The sequence below is a fragment of the Bos grunniens genome, chromosome 14 (genome assembly GCF_055505025.1).
Source record: "Bos grunniens cultivar Pamir isolate PY7600 chromosome 14, Bosgru_T2T1.0, whole genome shotgun sequence".
NCBI lineage: Eukaryota > Metazoa > Chordata > Mammalia > Artiodactyla > Bovidae > Bos > Bos grunniens.
This window is the reverse complement of record NC_141178.1, coordinates 44,017,035-44,038,606: the sequence shown is the minus strand read 5'-3', so window position 1 is coordinate 44,038,606 and position 21,572 is coordinate 44,017,035. Positions and strand designations below refer to the sequence as shown.

General features: G+C 37.8%; 1 protein-coding gene across 3 annotated transcripts in view; it reads left to right on the top strand.

Moving 5' to 3' along the window:
- CRISPLD1 (cysteine rich secretory protein LCCL domain containing 1) overlaps positions 1 to 21,572 on the top strand; it is a 51,139-nt gene that overhangs the window by 13,655 nt on the left and 15,912 nt on the right. For all 3 annotated transcript variants that reach the window (XM_086336427.1, XM_086336426.1, XM_086336425.1), the window contains 8 exons: positions 15,313 to 15,431; positions 15,776 to 15,908; positions 17,045 to 17,160; positions 17,939 to 18,039; positions 19,830 to 19,970; positions 20,143 to 20,203; positions 20,312 to 20,378; positions 20,562 to 20,692. In XM_086336427.1, the coding sequence (XP_086192553.1) occupies positions 15,313 to 15,431; positions 15,776 to 15,908; positions 17,045 to 17,160; positions 17,939 to 18,039; positions 19,830 to 19,970; positions 20,143 to 20,203; positions 20,312 to 20,378; positions 20,562 to 20,692 (869 nt within the window). The remainder of the gene's footprint in view (positions 1 to 15,312; positions 15,432 to 15,775; positions 15,909 to 17,044; positions 17,161 to 17,938; positions 18,040 to 19,829; positions 19,971 to 20,142; positions 20,204 to 20,311; positions 20,379 to 20,561; positions 20,693 to 21,572) is intronic.

The window sequence follows — 21,572 nt, the reverse complement described above, 5'->3', positions numbered from 1 at the left end:
GGTCTCCTGCATTGCAGGTGGATTCTTTACCAACTGAGCTATCAGGGAAGCCCAATATGCTTATTTAAGCATATTGATAGATAATTGAAGCATTTACTGAGACAGGAAGAGAAACAAGAGAAGGTAAGGATGAAATCAGGGGTTTCCTTTAGACAAAGCTTATTTTGCATTGCCTTGTTGTCCTCAGCTGAGTTTAATGGCCAGTGGAGAAGTGGGACTTGAGATAAAAGTGTGGAAATGATGTATGGATGCTGTTAAGAACCATCTTAACTGACTGAATAAAACCATCCAAGATTTTTATGGATGAAGGTTGAATGCTTTAAATTGAGCCGTGACCCAGCAATATGTAGAGGTGGAGCAGAAAGGAGAAATAAGCAAAGAAAGCTGAGAACAATTTGAGAAATGGAATTAGCTAGCACTACATGGGTATATGGCAATGTTTTTGGTTTTGTTTTTTAAAGAGTGTGCTTGGAAGTTGATGGAAATGCACAACTTGTAAAAGCACTTGACATGGGAGGGAGAAAATATAACTGCAGAGTCAGTTTTTTTCTTCTGACAGGAAGGGCTGAGGCTGTGGGTATATTTGGTGTATTTAGTGGAAAAAGAGAAGTTTCATATGAATAATTCTGTTTTTTCCAATGAAGTATGGAGCAAGATTGTCAGCTGAGATTGAGAGGGCAGGAATGGAGTGGTGTGAGGATGGGATATTATGAAAAGGTATTTTGGGGGTTATTACATAAAGATCTCTGTGGAGTCAAATGCATGAGATGTTTTGAGGTACTTTGTATTCATTTATTTCACTATGCTTTAAGTTACAAAATCTGATAGGGAAGTTTACTACAGTACGTATTCCTATCATATGTAGTGGTCAAGTATTTCCAAAAAGCAGGAAGATTTAAAGTAATAATTTCTCTAGTTTGCCGTAGGTCACACCACTCTTTACAGCCATTTCATGTGGTATCACCTGCTTGAGGGCATTTGACTCGGCAGCTCTTGGAGATGTGAATGAGATTCAAGTCATGTTGGCCAGGGTGGGAGAAGGGGGTTGATTTTAAAGGTGTTCAGATATTCTGTAATACAAATCAAGTACAGATACAGACCACGTAATGTGTTTGAGGTTCAAATTGCAGACTGGAGGTTAAATACAACTAATTGTATGGGAACTCCAAAAAATAAATTATGGGAATGACCCAGATATGTGACTTGGATTAGTGGGTTATTAAACTGGTGAGTTTAATATAAGAACCTAGAACTATAAGCCAATGAATCTTACTTTTTCTTTTCTCTTTTGCTTTTAACTGATTAACAGAAACAATAAAATGCAATTAAGTTAACTAAGTCAACTTTTTCTTGATAGCTTATTACGAAAAAGGCAACAGATTTTCTTTATTAGAAGCTCATCAACCACAAAGGCAAAATATGAACATGGACATTATTTAATAGGCTAAACAGGTTTTAAGTTTTAAGTGTTTAATCAAAGAAAATTTTCAATCACCAGAAAATTAAGGGTAGAAAAAATGTTTTTCATGAAAAAGCAGCTAGGTATGATTTGGGGAATAGAAATCAGGGTGCTTTAGTCCAGGGTCACTCAGGCTTTACTGTGCATATGAATTCCCTGGGAATCTTGTTAACATGCAGATTATGACTCAGGAGGTCTGGGTGGCCCCCAGTATTCTGCATTCCTACCAAGCTCCCAGGTGATGTGGCAGCCACTGTGGCAGTCCCGCAGCCACTGGGAATGGAACTCTGAGTAGAAAGCTTGAGGCTGTCCAGAGGAAGTGAAGTCTAAAAAGAGACATTAAAAATTGACTCTAGGATCCAGATCCTTTTTCACCTCAACTCTCACATTCACTTTCTCCTTTTTCTAAGGGAGCACCTCTTAATTATTAGTGCAGGAAAATAAAAATCACTCCCTTTCATGAAGTGCTTAGAAACCAAAAAGAGAAGCTTAAACAATAAGATTTCCCAAGACCCACTGTTTAAATCTATCTACTTGGAGGAGTGGTGGAAAATGGAATCTCAAAATTAGTTAATGGCACAATTCTGTGGGATAGTGAAAACAGAGGTTCAGTGAATGACAGGATAAACTGAAAAAGCCACATGAATGAGAAGGAAGGAAGTAGAATTCAGAAGTGAGCAAGAACAGAGGTGAGGGCTGGGGAAGGGGTGGGAGTGTAGAAAAAGTCAGCTAGATCAGATAATGAGCTATTAGATAAGACCCAAGAATGAGCATGGGAGTTACTTTTTATAACTCTCCCCTTTGTGTTGCTGTTGCAACTCAAATAGTTCAGGTAACCTTATCTAAACAGGAGACAATCCAATAAATGTGCTAGGAATAAAATATGAAACTGTATCTTGTGTTTGTTCAAGACGTGGCAAATCCAAATCTGAAATATTGAATGATTGACTGATGGGCTCAAAAAAACCTATAGTGAGATCAGGTGTCCAGAGACAGGAAACTAAAGCCAAGAAAGAAAGAGGTTGGGGAGGGGAGGCTTTTGACTGAAGATGAAGAAAGAACCTCAGAACTCCTGTCTAGAAAGAAAAGGCTGAGAGAAGAGTTTTTGTTGCTTGAGTTCGGTGAATGCAGTGAATACATCTAAACAAATGAAAAGCAGTGCTCTTTCATAAAATCACCTGCATCGTTATTCCATATACCTTGGGCTTTTTAGGCTGTAGGCATCTTGCCAACCTGCTGCTTTTGCAGATGCTGGAATGATTTATGTGCATCTTGTTTTCTCTCCAGTGAATTTCTCCTCTTCCTTCAAGACTCACCTAAAGACTAATCTGCTTTTTTGTCTAAACCCCCTTGTCCAAAGTTCAGTTCAGTTCAGTTGTTCAGTTGTGTCCGACTCTTTGCGACCCCATGAATCGCAGCACGCCAGGCCTCCCTACCCATCACCAACTACCGGAGTTCACTCAGACTCACATCCATCGAGTCAGTGATGCCATCCAGCCATCTCATCCTCTGTCATCCCCTTCTCCTCCTGCCCCCAATCCCTCCCAGCATCAGAGTCTTTTCCAATGAGTCAACTCTTTGCATGAGGTGGCCAAAGTACTGGAGTTTCAGCTTCAGCATCATTCCCTCTAAAGAAATCTCAGGGCTGATCTCCTTCAGAATGGACTGGTTGGATCTCCTTGCAGTCCAAGGGACTCTCGAGTCTTCTCCAACACCACAGTTCAAAAGCATCAATTCTTCAATGCTCAGCCTTCTTCACAGTCCAACTCTCACGCCCATACATGACCACAGGAAAAACCATAGCCTTGACTAGATGGACCTTTGTTGGCCAAGTAATGTCTCTGCTTTTGAATATGCTATCTAGGTTGGTCATAACTTTCCTTCCAAGGAGTAAGCGTCTTTTAATTTCATGGCTGCAGTCACCATCTGCAGTGATTTTAGGTACACTCTAACCCCAGTTCCTTGGCTTCTACAGCATTTCATACCTGTCTCTGCCTCTGTTATTTATATCCTTGTCTCTTTCTCTTGCCTTACCTTCCTTTGTGGGAAGGAACTGTGCTTTAGTAGTTTCTGCATTTCCTCAGCTGAGAGGCTGACACATACTCTAAGCTCCATTTATATTAATTGGAAGGGGAAAAATGGAATAAAAAAAGTAAAAGGATGACAAGATTTTCAGCAGTGATTCTAAAATGGAAGGAATGAAAAAGGATTTGATTAATTCTGTTTCAACAAGGAAATGCTCTTAGTTTTAATATGCTTTCTAGGTTGGTCATAACTTTTCTTCCAAGGAGCAAGCGTCTTTTAATTTCATGGCTATAGTCATCATCTGCAGTGATTTTGGAATATTAATAGGTCAAGACTTAGAGAACTGATAGATGGTATTGTACTTTGTCAATACTAAAGAATTTCCTTAAATACTGAGGTCTCTTAAATATAGTCTTAAAGATTAACAACTTCTCTCCTAAATGGCAACAAAAACAATGAAAGCATTGTAGTCTTGAATTTATCACAAAGTCAGTAAAAAGATATGGCCTTTACAAAAATAATCCATGTTCAACTATTCAAAAGTTTATCTTTAGCCTAGCCTAGGTATGTCATGAGTTGGGCTTCCCTGGTGGCTCAGTGATAGAGAATCCACCTGCCAATGCAGAAGAGACAAGTTTGCTCACTGGATGGGAAGATCCCCTGGAGAAAGAAATGGCAGTCCAGTTCAATTCTTGCCTGGGAAATCCCATGACAGAGGAGCCTAGAGGGCTACAGTACAGGGGATTGCAAAATTAGCTAATAGCTAAGACAAGACTTAGCTAATAAACAACAGCAGCACCATGAATACCCTTTCACCTGATTCTATAGCACACTAGTATGTTTGATGCAGGGTATTTAGGTTCCATATTTGTGATCCAAGTTATTGCCCAGGCCAGGCCAGCTGAGGCTAGAGAAAATCGATGAGTACATATTGGTAATATATTGTATGTCAAGTTTTATATTAGGCGACATGGAAAACACAGAAATGGTATGAGACAGTTTTTGATTTAAAATTCTGCTTTGAGAATTAAAATCCAAAGTAGAAGCAGAGGTTGGAGAACACATAGTGATTGCTGGGTTTAATAAGACGATTCAGAGAAGGGTGAGATAAATAGAATACATAGTGTGGTTGAAATGACTTCTGAGAGGAGAGAGACTGTTAACAGGACTTTGGTGAAAGGATAATGTTTAAGTAACCAAGGAGGGGAGGAAAGAAAGAACAGTCTCGTAGGGGAAAATTTCTGATGGCTTCCGTGGCCGAGAAATGTGAACGGACAGGTACTGGAACCTTGCTTCTTGAAGTATGGTTATTCAGTGTATGCTTCTGTTAGAAATGTCATAACTTGGATTTCTCTCCTGACCTACTGAGTCAGAATCTGAGTTTTAACAAGATCTCCTGATGATGTTCAGGCATTTTAATGTTCCAGTAGAGTCAGCTCAGGTTGAGAAGGGGTGGATGGCAAGTGAGGTAGGTAAGTAAGTTATAGCCAGATTTGGGAGGGCCTAGGCAAGGAGATGAGATGCGAATGAGCAGACATTCTGGAGAAAGGTAAGGATTTTGTTGATTTCACGGCTCTGAGGCGTCACAAGGACAGTTTGCCTTACATCATGCGTTCAGTCTGTCTGTATAATATCAAAACAGTGGGTGTAACTAAAATGATCTTGTGAGTTCACCCACACATGAAATTTTCATTCCAAAAATTATTTTAATTTTAGTAAACTGAAGAGGCAGTTTCCTCAATCATTAAGTCGCTCCTTTGCTAAGACTTCCAAGGCTTTGTTTTGAAGTAGATTTTAGGTAAAACACTGCCACATCTGCCTCACATCTCTGTCATTTCCAGGAGACCCTCATATGTGCCTTGCCCTGGGGTGATGCTGCTATTTTCTCAGTACCTGGCAAAGCCTCTCTGTCCAGAAACACAGGTGTTCCCTTTGAAATCTGAGCCTCGTGCATTTTCCCTGGGACTACAAAGTCTTTTCAAAGCAGGTGAAGCACAGGAATTAAAACACCTGAGGTAATTTCCGAGTTGTAAGGAATGTACTGTTTTCCAGTGCTTTTTGTACCAGATGACTTGGTCACAAAAACCTCATAGGCTCTTTTAGCATAGATTGATTGATTGATCTCCTTGATGTCTGGCTCTTCATTGTAGTTCTGATAATACCACCATCAGGGTGAAAAGAAGGTGGCTAAGATTTTATAACGAGGCATTATTTTTGAAATTTGAAGCTGAAGCATTGTGAACTGTCACCTGTGTTACTTCCATTGAGAAACAGGTTCTTTCCTAGAGCTCCAGTTAATTGCTATTGAGCAGATCACATTGACAACTTATTCCATCAGATTTGGGGATCGCACTTTCTGATGTAAATAGAAAACACAACAGTGGTTTGAGAAGGATTTATGTTTTGACATATGATGGATATTTATAAACCTGTTGTTCCAGAAGGGCTGGCAGGATAAGAATTATCTTTTAAAGGTGGCGTTTAGAAAGAGATAGCTCTATGTGTTTTTGATTTTCTTCAACTGCTTGTACATTCATGAGCTGCCTAGAAAATCCTGATCATCCTTTTAGCTGTGTAGAAAAATTACATGTGAAAGTCTGTGCCTTACTTTGAAGATTTATCATTGGGTTTTCAGGACTAAGCTTGAAGAGATACCTCGTGTTAACTATTTATTGAGAATAACTTCTTGTCTTAGTTACGCTGAAGTTTTACTGGGAAGTTTTATTGAAGGTTTTCAGTTGTATTTCTCTGTTTGGCACAGTATTAAAACTTTATCCAATAGGGATGATTCAGAAACAGTTCTCTAGAATCATAATTAGGCTTCCCTGGAGGCTCACATGGTAGAGAATCTGCCTACAGTGCAGGAGACCCATGTTTGATCCCTGGGTTGGGCAGATCCCCTGGAGAAGGGCATGGCACCCCACTATAGTATTCTTGCTTGTTGAATCCCAGGGAGAGAGGAGCCTAGTGAGCTATAGTCTATGGGATCACAAAGAGTCAGACCTCACTGAGCAACTAACACTTTGGCTTTGCAGTCTTGAAAGTCACAAATCAACTTTTGTTTCTTAGTTAAGAAATAGCTTCTGTTGTCATCAGAACACTGGAGTGGGCTGCCATTTCCTTCCCCAATGCATGAAAGGTGAAAGTGAAGCTGCTCAATCGTGTCCGACTCTTCGCGACCCCATGGACTGCAGCCCTACCAGGCTTCCCCGTCCATGGGATTTTCTAGGCAAGAGTACTGGAGTGGGGTGCCATCGCCTTCTCCGTCTGTATGCAGATATATACATCTAAAAAAGACAGATGTTCATGGAATTCATTTTCAAATTTTATAGTTTCATTGTAATTTATAGTTTTCAGTAGGAATATAAGACCAGAGGTTTCAGCCAAGATCTAGATGTCCAGCGTAATTGCATTTTCAAACACTATTGTGCTTTGATATTGTTACTTTGCCAGACAGCAATGCATATTTTAAAAGTCCAGTAAGATAGTCAAGGACCATTTCTTTTTGCATTTATCTTGAAAACCCAGTAAAGCTGTTTCAATTTTGCCAAAAGTTATAATGAACTTAAACATTATTTCTAGATTATTTAGATACTCTTTTGAATAGAAAATTACAAAATTGCTTGCTATTTTAAAATATTTTTGAGTAAAAGTTTATGTTAACTATTTAAAGCTATTTTTCAAAGCATGTGTGCTCAGTTGTGTCCGACTCTTCAGGCCCAGTGGACTATAGCTCACCAGGCTCCTCTGTCCATGGACTTTCCAGGCAAGAATGTCTTCGAAAAGACTTACATCTTTTCACGTCTCAGCATATCTTCGAAAAGACTTATCATAGCTTAAGCCACTTAGATGGGGTTTTGTAGAATGGTAGAAAATCTTGCAGTCATATTTCTCCCTCTTTAGAATGACATTAAACAGTTACTAAATTATGTGAGAGTTTCCAGTCAGTAGATTATTTCTGTGTGCATTTAAATGTGTCAGATCATGCTGGTCAATTTCCTATTAAAATTTATTTGTTTACTCATAATGTTTTTTTAATTGGTGAATCTAAACTATTGAGTTGCCAAAAAGTTTGTTTGGATTTTTTTCTGCAGCATCTTATGGAAAAACCTGAACAAACTTTTTGGCCAACCCAATATATGAAATAAACTATTTACATCTTCAGTGTCATTTAGAATATTTCCTTCAGTAGACTAATTATCATGGTACCTTCACCAGGAAGTGCTCATCAGTATCTTTGTGGATAAAGAGACATTTGTCATTTCCATCCCTACCACTCATCCTTTTTTTAAAAAATTTATTTATATATTTTAATTGGAGGCTAATTACAGTATTGTGGTAGTTTGTGCCGTACATTGACATGAATCAGCCACAGGTGTGTCTCCCATCCTGAACCCCATGGGCTGTGTCTCCCATCCTGAACCCCTCCTCCCACCTCCCTCCCCACCTCATCCCTCAGGGTCATCCTGGTGCACCTGCTTTGAGTGCCCTGTTTCACGCATCAAACTTGGACTGGTGATCTATTTCACATATGGTAATGTATGTTTCAATGCTCTACTCTGAAATCATCCCACCCTCACCTTCTCCCACAGAGTCCAAAAGTCTGTTCTTTGTATCTCTTTTGCTGTCTCACATATAGGGTCATCATTACCATCTTTCTAAATTCTATATATGTGTTAATATCCTGTATTGGTGTTTTTCTTTCTGACTTACTTCACTCTGTATAATAGGCTCCAGTTTCATCCACCTCATTAGGACTGATTCAAATGTGTTCTTTTTAATAGCTGAGTGATATTCCACTATGTATGTGCACCACAGCTTTCTTATCCATTTGTCTGCTGATGGACATCTAGCTTGCTTCCATGTCCTGGCTATTGTAAACAGTGCTGCGATGAGCAGTGGGGTACATGTGTCTCTTTCAATTCTGATTTCCTTGGCCTACCATTCATCTTTGAGGGTTTATGTGTGAAGAGTCTAAGTACAGAAATCAAGCAGATAATATCACAAAACTTTACTCCATATGCTTTAATACAATCTTTAGTACTAATACTTAATTAAAAAGTTCAAATTAATGTTTGACTTTTATTTGAAAAATAGTCTACTATTCTCTTTAGTTTTTGTACTAATAATTTTGAAGCCTCAATTATAAGAAAACGCTCTTCAGGCAGATTCCTAGTGACTAATTAACATTGAGTTCAACTCTGGTTTAATGTACTGCAACAATAATTTTGACACTGCAAAATGACAGTGATTTCCAGGACAAGAATTTTAAGGTTATGTAAATGGACTTCCCAGGTGGCTCAGTGGTAAAGAATCTGCATGTCAATCATGGAGATGCTGGTTTGATACCTGGGTTGGGAAGATCCGCTAAAAAAAAGGAAATGGCTACTCACTTCAGTATTCTTGCCTGGAGAATCCCATGGACAGAGGAGCCTGGTGGTCTATAGCCCATGGGGTTGTAAAAGTTGGACACAACTTAGTGACTATAAATGTACAATAGTATAGAAAATATATTTGAAAATCTTCATTGGAATAAAAACTGTGACCAGCCTAGACAGCATGTATTAAAAAGCAGAGACATTACTTTGCTGACAAAGGTCCATCTAGTCAATGCTGTGGTTTTTCCAGTAGTCATATATGGATGTGAGAGTTGGACTATATAAAGAAAGCTGAGCGATGGAGATTTGATGCTTTTGAACTGTGGTGTTGGAGAAGACTCTTGAGAGTCCCTTGGACTGCAAGGAGATCAAACCAGTCAATCCTAAAGGAAATCAGACCTGAGAATTCATTGGAAGGACTGATGCTGAAGCTGAAACTTCAGTACTTTGGCCACTTGATGCAAAGAATTGACTCATTGGAAAAGACCCTGATGCTGGGAAAGATTGAAGGCAGGAGGAGAAGGGGACGACAGAGGATGAGATGGTTGGATGGCATTACCAACTTGATGAACATGAGTTTGAGCAAGCTCTGGGAGTTGGTGATGGACAGGGAAGCCTGGCGTGCTGCAGTCCATGGGGTTGCAAAGAGTCCAACGCAGCTGAGGAACTGAACTGAATCTTTTTTAAGAGAGGAACTATTCTCAGTATCAGAGAGAAAGAGTTATGTTACTAATGACTGTCTTTGCCTCATGTATAGGGATACAACCTCTGGTAAGCCAGCAATATTAACTCTATTAAAAACTCCACTCCTCAATGATTTGCAGCTGTCATTGACTGTTATTATAACAGCGTAACAGGTATTCTGGTAGGAGTATGAATTGTGTATGCTCACCACATTTCACAAAGAAGAGCAGTCAATGGAATTTTCTGTATATGTCTAGATAGCTACATAATTTTCAGATTTTACAACACATTGTTTTAGTACTAAAGTGAAGTGAAGTGAAAGTTGCTCGGTTGTATCCGACTTATCCTACTCTTTGCAGCCCCATGGACTGGAGCCTGCCAGGCTCCTCTGTCCATGGAATTTTCCAGGCAAGAATCATGGAGTGGGTAGTCATTTCCTTCTCCAGGGGATCTTCGCAACCCAGGGATTGAACTCAGGTCTCCCGCATTGCAGGCAAATTCTTTACTGTCTGAGCCACCAAGGAAGCCCTTTTAGTGCTAAAACTACTATAAATGTCAAGGTTTACTTTTAAAAGTCCTTTGTCAAGGTTTAAGGTTTCTCATATACACACACACAGGAAATGATAGAGCCACTATGTTCAACTGGTTGAAAAATGACCCAGGAGACAAAGTATGTTAATAATATTCTAAATGTTTCTTTTAGTAATAAAACTTAAACTGAAGACTTTACTATGTTCTCAGAAGGAACAGCTTATTCGTGTAGCTGGAAAATAGAGTGGTTTTTATTTCTGCACACCTCAAGTACCCGTTCTATAAAGAAATGGTAATTTTAAGTGTGGCTTGGCTTTAAATTAGTCCTGGGTGAATAGTTCAGAGAGAAAAAATGAAGCTGGTTAGGCCATCTTGATTTAATTTACAATCCTGAATTTAAATAGAAATGTATGGAGAGTAACCTGCATTTAAATGGGATGGGTATGAATTATTGCCTGTCTTCAAACCTGAAATATTATGTTGTAGCATAAAAATATATATTGCGTGCTGTTGTCATGTTATATGATAGTATTCCTTCCAGGACAGCTATATTTTCAGTGATTTTTTTTTTAAAGAATGTTCTTGACTCCTATTATTGAACTTATCCTAAATAGCCGTGCTTGATTAGATTCTTCAACTGATTACTTTCAAAATTGTCACTAATATTTATTAAATATTGATAGCAAATTTTAGCTGCATGCTTTTTGCCTCAGTTCTGGGATTAAAATAATGTTTGTCCCTGTTTTAGCATTATCATAGTTAATTTGATATGCTCCACTCCCTGTTTTATTATTTTTAATGAGTGTTATTTATTTTTATTTTTGGCCACATCCTGCAGCATGTGGGGTCTTAGTTTCCCAACCAGGGATCAAACCCACACCCCTTGCATTGGAAGGTGGTATCTGACTACTGGACCACCAGGGGTGTCCCCCACCCCCATTTTTAATGGATTAAATAGAAGAGAAGTCATGCTGTAAAAACAACTTGTCCATAATATATAGTCAACAATTGAATTTTAGTCCTTAAAGGAGCCTGAATTGTCTTCTATCTCAACTGACATATTTTACAAATAAGAAAACATAGCCTGAATCATTCGAATGATATGTTGTAGATTTTATTCCAGTTTCTACGCAACAGATATATAAACAAACTTTGGATATACAACATATTTGTGAACTTGGAAATATGGGTGTATCTTCTCTAGAAAGAATCCATCAATTTTGTAGGAAAAACTGATGTCTAAGGTTGTAGAATTGTGTGTAACACAAGAGTAAATTGACCCTGAATAAGGGCCTTAAGAACTCCCTTAGCTGGGTGGTTCTTCTTTGGGGTCTCTGACTTGTTTGTAGTGACCTGGACAGGCAAACTTACAAGTCTGATGTCTGGGCCAGGAAAACACAAACAGAAGGGACTCTTCTTGCATCTCTCTGTCTGTTTCTGTGTGGTCTCTCCATCTTATTTTTTTAGCTACCTCTTCTGGGTAGCTGAAATCCTAATTTGTTGATTCAGGTCTTTTAAGATATGTGCCTCAAAAGAGAAAGAATCAGATAGAGGCTTTATTTCCTAACCTAGCTGGGGAAATCTCACAAGGCTATTCTGTTTGTTAGAAGGGAGCCACTATCTAACTCAACTTGAAGGAAAGGGGAGGGAATTCAACTCCACCCTTCGTGGGAAGAGTGTTTTAAAACCATTCCAATGGTTTCAAGGCCTTTTTTTTTTTCCTTCCCCATCTAGGAATGTTTGTGTTTTTCTTCTGGTGCCTGGCTGCTCTTTGTGAGGTTGCTTTGTTGCTAGATTAGAAACCTATGGATAAATATATTTTCACTGTGGTGGTGGTTAGGCGCTAAGTCGTGTCCGATTCTTTTGCGACCACGTGGACTGTAGCCCGCCAGGCTTCTCTGTCCAAGGGATTTTCCAGGCAAGAATACCTGAGTGGGTTGCCATTTCCTCCTCCAGGGTCTCTTCCTGACCCAGGGGTTGAACCCGAGTCTCTGCATTGGCAGGTGGATTCTTTACCACTGAGCCATGAGTATGACTAAAATATTATGCAAGAACCTGATTTTCAAGATTGAAGGCAAAAATTTGTTTGTCTCTTAAGGACAACCTACTTACCAGGGAACTCTACCTAGAAATAAGCTTGCTTTTGAGCAATGACTGTCTCTGACCATCTGGATACAAAAGGAAATCAGCATCTTGCTCATTTTTGGGGACTTCAGCCAAATTCTTTGTTTCTTACCTAATTTGTTTGGGTAAATAATGACAGTAATTTGAATTATGCCTTTGCATCTTACATAAAATATAATTATAAAATTAGGTCTAATATAAGTAATGAATTTAATTAATAGTATGTTCACATTTGGCAAAGTGTTTACCCGATACTTACTGATAGCATACGTTTCTGATGTCTATACCACAAAACCAGTCGTCTTGAACATTAGATACTAATTCAAAGTGAAATTCAAGTTTTTATGAAATCCAGATACTTTTATGCTGTTAATTTTTTAGTGGCATGTAAATATTCTTTTTTTGTGTCTTTTTGGTAGATAATAAAGATGTAGTATTATCCTAATTTTGTATACTGTTTTTTTCTGGCTTTGAAAGCATGATTTTATGTATTTCAGATCCACAGTTGAATTAGCAAGAATGTTTGTTGCAAGATTATATGGAGACTATACATAGAATGAAGAAACTTCCCTTCTTCACACATACTTTTTTTTCCTTTTGTTTTGTTTTCTAGTATCTTGTCCTTTTGAACCTCTAATCATGGTTAGGTTTCTTCCATCCGTTAAAAGGACTTCCCTGGTGGCTCAGGTGGTAAAGAATCTGCCTGCAATGCAGGAGACCCAGGTTCAATCACTGGGCGGGGAAGATTGCCTGGAAAAGGGAATAGCAACCTACTCCAGTATTCTTGCCAGGAGAATTCCAAGCACAGAGGAACCTGGCAGGCTACAGTCCATGGGGTTGCAAAGAGTGGGACACGACTGTGTGACTGACTGAGTGACTAACACTTTGATGTGAATTCTCAGCTCTCTGGCCAAGGATCAGACCCATCTCCTCTGCATTGCAAGGTGGATTCTTAAACACTGAACCGGCAGGGAAATCCCTTAAATTGCTCTTAGTAATGAATTAATACTGAGCGGACCTCATCTTCTTTGACTTCTCTGTAACATTTGAGCTTAATTGCCCACTCTCTACTCCTGGAATCTCTTGTCCTGTGCCTTTTAAAATTTAATCCTCTTTCAGTTTTCCCTTAGCCTTTCTGATTCTGCTTTTCCTTGTTCATTTTACTTAAACATTTTTTTTCTCCTCTTCAATTATAATAACCCCAGAGTTTGCTTTACATATTTTCTCATTCTGTATCATCTTCCTGAAGTAATTCATCTCTGAGTGAATAACTTGAAAATTCATGTCTTTGGAGTATATTTCTTTCCCCAGAACCCCAATCATCTATCTCCACTCTCCACTTGACGTATATACTGTGTGTATCACAGACACGTCACCCATCAGCCTTGAAATATGCATTGAAGTGCAGAGACATACACTTCTATTACAACAATCTATTTCTCTTTCTGTTTTTCTTTCTGACAGTTTGGTAATCTCATCAGTCTTCACCTTTTTTTTTTTCTTTCCATCACTGCCTGCCTTTAGTCATCCATCAACTTCTAGGAATTTAAATTCCCAAAGATTATTTCAGTCTGTCTGCTTTTCTCCAGTTTCACTGCTTTCACCTTAGGTTGTGTCCTCATTTTCTAGTTCCAGGCCTATTTTTCTATCCTCCTAACATGCCCAGAATCCTGTAATTGTGCCAGTATTGAACCCAGTATTGGAAAATTCTTTGTTTTTACCACCCCATTCACTATGCTGCCTGATTTTCAAATTAACAAACTGAATATTAAACTCTGGACATACGAAATTATTTTGGTAATGATTTTGTAATTGTAAATGTTTCTTTACCAAGTATTTTTAAAGTGTGAGTTAGTCACTCTTGTTGGATTTTTTGCGTACAAAAATACATTTCTATTTTATGGAATTCAGATTCATTAACCATTCATTTATTCAGCAGACATTTACTGACCACCTTGTCCATATGACAGACATAGATAACAAGCTGCGGTTACAAACATGAGTTAAACAACTGTCCCCAAGCCACTCACAGGCCCGTGACAGAGACATACGGATGAACACTAGCATCTCAGTGCCGTGCTGAGTCTCTTCAGTCATGTCCAGCTCTTTTCGACCCCATGGACTATAGCCCACCAGGCCCTACTGTCCGTGAGACTCTCCAGGCAGGAATACTGGAGTGGGTTGCCATTCCCTTCTCCGGGGGCTCTTCCCGACCCTGGGATTGAACCCATGTCTCTTAAGTCTCCTGCGTCGGCGGGCGGGTTGTTTACCACAAGCGCCACATGGCAAAGAGTGTAACAAAGCTTCAGAGTCCAAAGGAGGAAATGGCTTACGTTTCAGAGAAATGAAAATGTGTCAAGAATGTATTATATAAAGTTGGATCATGATACGAGTAAGGATCTGTCTGACAAATAATTGGGACAAGGATGTGTTCTGCAGAGGAAACAGTGCTAGCAAAAGCAAGGAATAACGGTTTTATGACAGGGAATATTGCGAGCGAGGATTTGGACTTTATGTGTACAGGGATTTGTTCAATGTGATTAGACAGAGGAATCACTTAAGTGTATTTGTGTCCACTTAGGCAATTCTTATGGAGAAGGCACTGGCACCCCACTCCAGTACTCTTGCCTGGAAAATCCCACGGACAGAGGAGCCTGGTAGGCTGCAGTCCATGGGGTCGCTGGGAGTCGGACATGACTGAGCGACTTCACTTTCACTTTTCACTTTCATGCATTGGAGAAGGAAATGTCAACCCACTCCAGTGTTCTTGCCTGGAGAATCCCAGTGATGGGGGAGCCTGGCGGGCTGTAGTCTATGGGGTCGCACAGAGTCGGACACGACTGAAGCGACTTAGCAGCAGTAGCAGCAGCAGGCAATTCTTAACACTAATAGAGCAGATTGGAGAGATGTGGGATGGATGAAAGGAGATTCATTAGGAGGCTAGTGCAAAAATCTAGGTGAGAGATGATGAGAACCCAGATTAAGATGCTGACTTTGCAAAGAAGTCAGAAAGAAGAAAACGTAACTAACTGTATATTCTAAAGAAATGTCCAAACTCTCTATATACATTATCCTTTCATGTCTGTATTTTGTTTTTGTTTTGAATCGTAGACATGGGATGTAGAACTGGAACGGTCTGCAGAATCCTGGGCTGAAACTTGTTTGTGGGAACATGGACCTGCGAACTTGCTTCCGTCAATTGGACAGAATTTGGGAGCCCACTGGGGAAGGTAGCTTAAAATATAACTTTTTGTTTCTGAAAACAGAAGAGTTTGAAATGAAATACTTACTAATTCATCATTGTAAGTTTTCAAAGGCTTAGTGCCTAAAAGGAAAACAAGCAGTCACACCAAGACAAATAAGAAAAAAATAAATATTATAGCAGAATGATCAGCAGTACCCTAGACATGTTTTTGTTTCAAGTAATTGATATATTAGTGACGTAATAGGCAAAAGTGTTTAATATGAGTAAATTCCACAGAACTGCCTCTCTACCACATTTTATCAGTGCTTTCAGCAATGTTTAGTTTTCTCCAGCCTTACTTGATCTTTGTGGTTATTTTCTTTCAAAAAGATACAGGCCCCCAACATTTCATGTGCAAGCATGGTATGATGAAGTAAGAGACTTTAGCTACCCGTATGAACATGAATGTAACCCGTATTGTCCATTCAGATGCTCTGGTCCTGTATGTACTCATTATACACAGGTATGTCTGGGGTATATTATACTTTATTCCTCTGAATTTGTGAAACTAACAAAGTTTTCTTTGTTTGTTTTTTGTAGGAGAACTTATAGAGTACTGAACATTTGTCTTCCTTATATCATTTAATATGGCTGTTACAAATCTATAGATGCATGTAGAACAAGCTTATAAATTTTTATAAACAATAGTGGAGAAATGTATAGACATTTCCTTAAACATATTATTTCAGTGATTTTACGTTTAAAATACTTTAATATAGCCCCAATAAATGCAGATGGGAGGAAATTTACCATCTTTATATTCAGATGTCTTTATTTTTTATTTTCCAAAAATAAAAATATGGTTTTATTTACCATGACATTCAGTATATTTGATGCATGCAGCATTTATCTTTTTAGAAAAATTCTCAGTGTTCCCATTGGATATGTCCTAAACTACTAAATCAGCCAATTAATGGCAGAGTTGAATAGATAAAACTCACCACAGATCTGAGTTTCTAGACTTTTTATGACTGATTATTACTGAATATAAAGCATACTTCTGTATACCTTAGCATGTCCAAGATTAAGATCAGCAGGAGGTTCCCTAATAGGCAGTGACACATTAAAATGTGAGAAATTTGAACACCTAAACTTTTGCTCCAGTACTTTCTGTTTTAAGATGAGAATTTCTCTTCCTTTGTTAGGTAGGTTTCTTCATTAAAAAAATTAATATGCCATTTAGGCTTGTGAAGGTGTGTAACATTTGAATTATTTAGTAACAAATAAGATTTTTATGTTTTATATATTAAAATTGGATAAGGGAATGGCTACCCACTCCAATATTCTTGTGGAGAATCCCCATGGACAGAGGAGCCTGGTGGGCTACAGTCCATGGGGTCACAAAGAGTCAGACTCGACTAAGCACCTAACACTTTCACTTTCAGAGTTATTATGTATCTCTCTCTCTCTCTTTTTTTAAGTTAAATTAAGGACTTCCTAAAATCTCTAGAAAAATATCCTTTTGGACATTGCCTCATTTCATTTTGAATGGTAACAGCTGGTTCTCGAGTTCACTTCTATACATTTTCTCTCAGATACGTTGTTGTCTTATTTCATCTCAACCTGCTTTCTCTGAGGCTTTTTTCCCCTCTGATGTAGGTGGTGTGGGCAACAAGTAGCAGAATAGGCTGTGCCATTAATTTGTGCCACAACATGAACATCTGGGGGCAAATATGGCCCAAAGCTGTTTACCTGGTGTGCAATTATTCCCCAAAGTGAGTAGACGAAACACTGTTTTATATGTAAATATTTCTTAACAATGTAGATATAACTTTATATTCTTGACTTTTTTTTCTCATTTTCAGTGTGTGTTATGAAGTAAAGTGCACTGGTTTTACTCACTTTACTTAATATGGCAACAGTTATGGTTGCCCGATGCATAATATTGGTGCTTAAAAGGAATGTGAAAATTTAAACTATGATCTTTGTAAAGATAAGAATCATATTTTTAGGCCTTCAGTTTTACTTATTGTACTATTATATTGTTTAAATATTTAATAATTTGGGTTTATTAGAGATGAGAAACTATAGACTGAGAAATGTATTTTCATCTGTGTAAAGACCCTTCAAATAATTACATTGAAAATATTACACAACTAAACTTCAGTCAAATGTAAGTCAAAAATCTATTTTTATTAAGACAAATGGAATATAGATGAATATCCCATAGCAAAAGTTAGTGTTTTGAAGAAGTTTGGTTTTGTAATTCTTAACAATACATATAGCACATTATTTAGAATATTTTCAAAAGAATGGGATAGCAATGTATGTCTAAACTTAGTAACAATGAGATGTCATTTCACATTTGTCAGAAATACTATTATTAAAAAGAATACAAATAACAAATGTTGGTGAGGATGTAGAGAAAAGAGGACCCTTGTACATTGGTGCTGGGAATGTAAATTAGTGCAGCCACTGTGGAAAACAGTATAAAGATTTCTCAAAAATAGGAAAAATAAACTACCATTTAATGGAGTGAATTATTTTTTTAAGGGGAAACTGGTGGGGCCATGCCCCCTACAAACATGGCCGGCCCTGTTCTGCTTGCCCACCAAGTTTTGGAGGAGGCTGTAGAGAAAATCTGTGCTACAAAGGTATGTGCTATTGTAACATTCAGTTTGATTTATATTTTAATCCAACTTCCACATTAATTTGTGTTTAAAAAGCCAGAAGGCACATTTAATTATTACATGAAAAGTTTTCAGAACTCTATTTCAAATATTCTGAAAAATCGTTTAAAATATTTTAAGAATATTTATAACATTAATAAGTCTATTACACTAATTTGTATTTAAAGGAAAGTTGCATGATTGCTTCAGATGACCACTTAATTCTACTTTGAAATTATCCTAGAGTGATGAGTATATTTACAGTCTTAAAAACCATCTTGATATAGTGTTGGCTAGAATTATTTCCATGAATGTCAGTTTTTTTGAAGAATTTAGTAATTTAACACAATTTATTTTAAGTGCTTTAAAAATTTTTGCCTAAATACCTATCCATGACTCTTATTGAACCATGCCCAATGAATTATACTAATTCTCTGCTTCTTACTGCAAAAGTATATAATTTCTCATGCCAAAATAACAATGTATGTGCATATATATACACACATAAAATATATTATAAAACTGTTGCAAAAAGTGCTGTCTCGCATACATTGGATGTCCTCAAAAGTAAATGTAAAGTAAATGAAATGCATGGTGTCTTATTTGTAGCACATGAAGATAAAATTTACCTGATAAAACTATGTGAAGGTCATCCCCTTATTGGGTATCCAAGTGAACATTTTACTCTCTTGTACTACTTTATTCTTAATGATGACTAAATGAAGATTAATGCAGACCAAGTGTATTAGAAAATATGTGTAAATGAAGCCACTTTTCAGTACTCAGAGATCTTTTTTCCCTTAATGATTGAGTGCTCATTAGGTATAATAAGTAGACAAGAAGTAACCATATATTTCACTCTGTTATATGAGCCATTTTTAATTCCTAAAAATATTCTTCTTTGTGTGCGAGTCTGTTTTCCATCCGTTCTACCCCCAAACCTCCAACCTGCCTGCTCCATTGTCAGTGACCACAATGTTTTTTAAAGCTGACTTTCCTCTGAATTCATACTTCCTTTTTTTAGGTTCTGAATTCTTGGACATACATGAAAATAACCACATTTTCAAAATGTGCCCATCAAGCCCTTGATATAAGCCAGCCTGGAAAAAAATATTAAATTCAATGTTTGCATATTTTCCGTTGTTAAATTTAAATTTCTGCACATTGAATTTCTTTCTGCACATTGAATTTCCTTCTACAATAGAAACTTTTCCATGGGAACTGATATTGTGATAAATAACAAGGAAATGTCAATTCTTCTTAGGCTGAATTTCCTTTCAGGAGAATTTTAAATGTGATTCTTTTGAAAATTTTGAGTGTTATCCTCCTGAAAAGATGGTTTCATTTGAGAAAAGAAATGAAAAGTCATAAGCCTCAACTTCATTTAGATCACTGTATAGTTTTCATGGTGTCATTATGAAAGTGAATCATTGATTTCACTTTAAAATATAAGGAAAGCTTAGAAATGATTCCATTTGATATTAGCCAAATGGTAGCATAAATGAATCAAGGGCTCAAAAGTTTATGCACCTGCTTTATTTATTCCAATGCAGTATGTAAGATCACTACTGTAAGCCAAAACGTGTACCAATATACAGTATGGATTTTTCTAGTAGTATCAAATGTTAGACAGGCATATAAAGATGTGTCATATATACAGTATGGATTTTTCTAGTAGTATCAAATGTTAGACAGGCATATAAAGATGTGTCATTCTTGATAATTTGTGCACATTTAAGAAGAACTCGTATTTCTTAAATCCTTTTCTCTGACAGAAGGATCAGATAGTTACTATCCCGCTCAAGAAGAAGAAACAAATGAAATTGAACGGCAGCAGTCACAAGTCCACGACACCCACGTCCGGACAGTAGCCGATGATAGTAACAGAAACGAAGTCATAAGCACGCAGCAAATGTGTAAGACCTCTGCATTATTTACAGAAATTGTAAAGTCTACATTGCTGACATAGTCAACTATATTTTATTAATCTTGAACATTTTTAGAATGGCAAAAACTTGGCATTAGACTGTATGGATGAATCAGAGCAGCTGTACATCAACTAAATTATTATTATCTTTTAAATTTTAGCTCAAATTGTTTCTTGTGAAGTAAGATTAAGAGATCAGTGCAAAGGAACAACCTGTAATAGGTAATATTTATGATTGCACTCATAATTAATTGACAAGATACAAAAATACTTTCATTTTATACAGATATTCAGAGAGGCTAAATTTTGTTTCCTGTTTCTTTCATTTAGATATGAATGCCCTGCTGGCTGTTTGGATAGTAAAGCTAAAGTTATTGGCAGTGTACATTATGAAATGGTAAGTATTATAAGTTTGAGGATAGACTCCTTTCAAATAATATTTGATTTTTAATGGAAAAAATAGTTTATGTATTTATAGATATTTTGCTAAGAAATGTTTAAAGCCATAAATAGTAATGAGTGGTATCCCATGCAGAATTCTTATTTTCACCATCTTTTCTCTCTCTTTCTTTTCTCCCAGCAATCCAGTATCTGTAGGGCTGCAATTCATTACGGGATAATAGACAATGATGGTGGTTGGGTGGATATCACTAGACAAGGAAGGAAACATTATTTTATCAAATCCAATAGAAATGGTGTTCAAACAATTGGGTAAGTACCTGAATAATCCTGTGACCAGAGATTTTAAGTTGCAACAATGAGTTACTTTCTTTTAGAACAAAGCACAGAAGAATTTAATTTATAAAGAGAGAGGATAGAAAGGCTTATTTCAGCTACATAATATCCATGGGCAAAAAGAAGGAAAAGTCTCTGAATTCAGTTGAACCCTTTTGCTTATACATGCTAAGTAAGTTGCTTCAGTCGTGTCTGGCTCTTTGCAGACTCTGTGGACTGTAACCCACCAGGCTTCTCTGTCCATGGAATTCTCCAGGCAGTACTGGAGTGGGTTACCATTGCCTTTTCGAGGGGCTCTTCCTGACCCAGGGATCAAATCTGTGTCTCCTGCATTGTAAGCGGATTCTTAACATTGAGCCAACTTATGCAGATAATGCTAAAACTCTAAATTTTAAATTTTGTGTCATTCAGTTCAGTCGCTCAGTCGTGTCCGACTCTTTGCCACCCTATGAATCGCAGCACGCTAGGCCTCCCTGTCCATCACCAACTCCCAGAGTTCACTCAGACTCACCTCCATCGAGTCAGTGATGCCATCCCGCCATCTCATCCTCTGTCATCCCCTTCTCCTCCTGCCCCTAATCCCTCCCAGCATCAGAGTCTTTTCCAATGAGTCAACTTTTCGCATGAGGTGGCCAAAGTACTGGAGTTTCAGCTTTAGCATCATTCCTTCCAAAGAAATCCCAGGACTGATCTCCTTCAGAATGGACTGGTTGGATCTCCTTGCAGTCCAAGGGACTCTCAAGAGTCTTCTCCAAAACCATAGTTCAAAAGCATCAATTCTTCGATGCTCAGCCTTCTTCACAGTCCAACTCTCACGCCCATACATGACCACAGGAAAAACCATAGCCTTGACTAG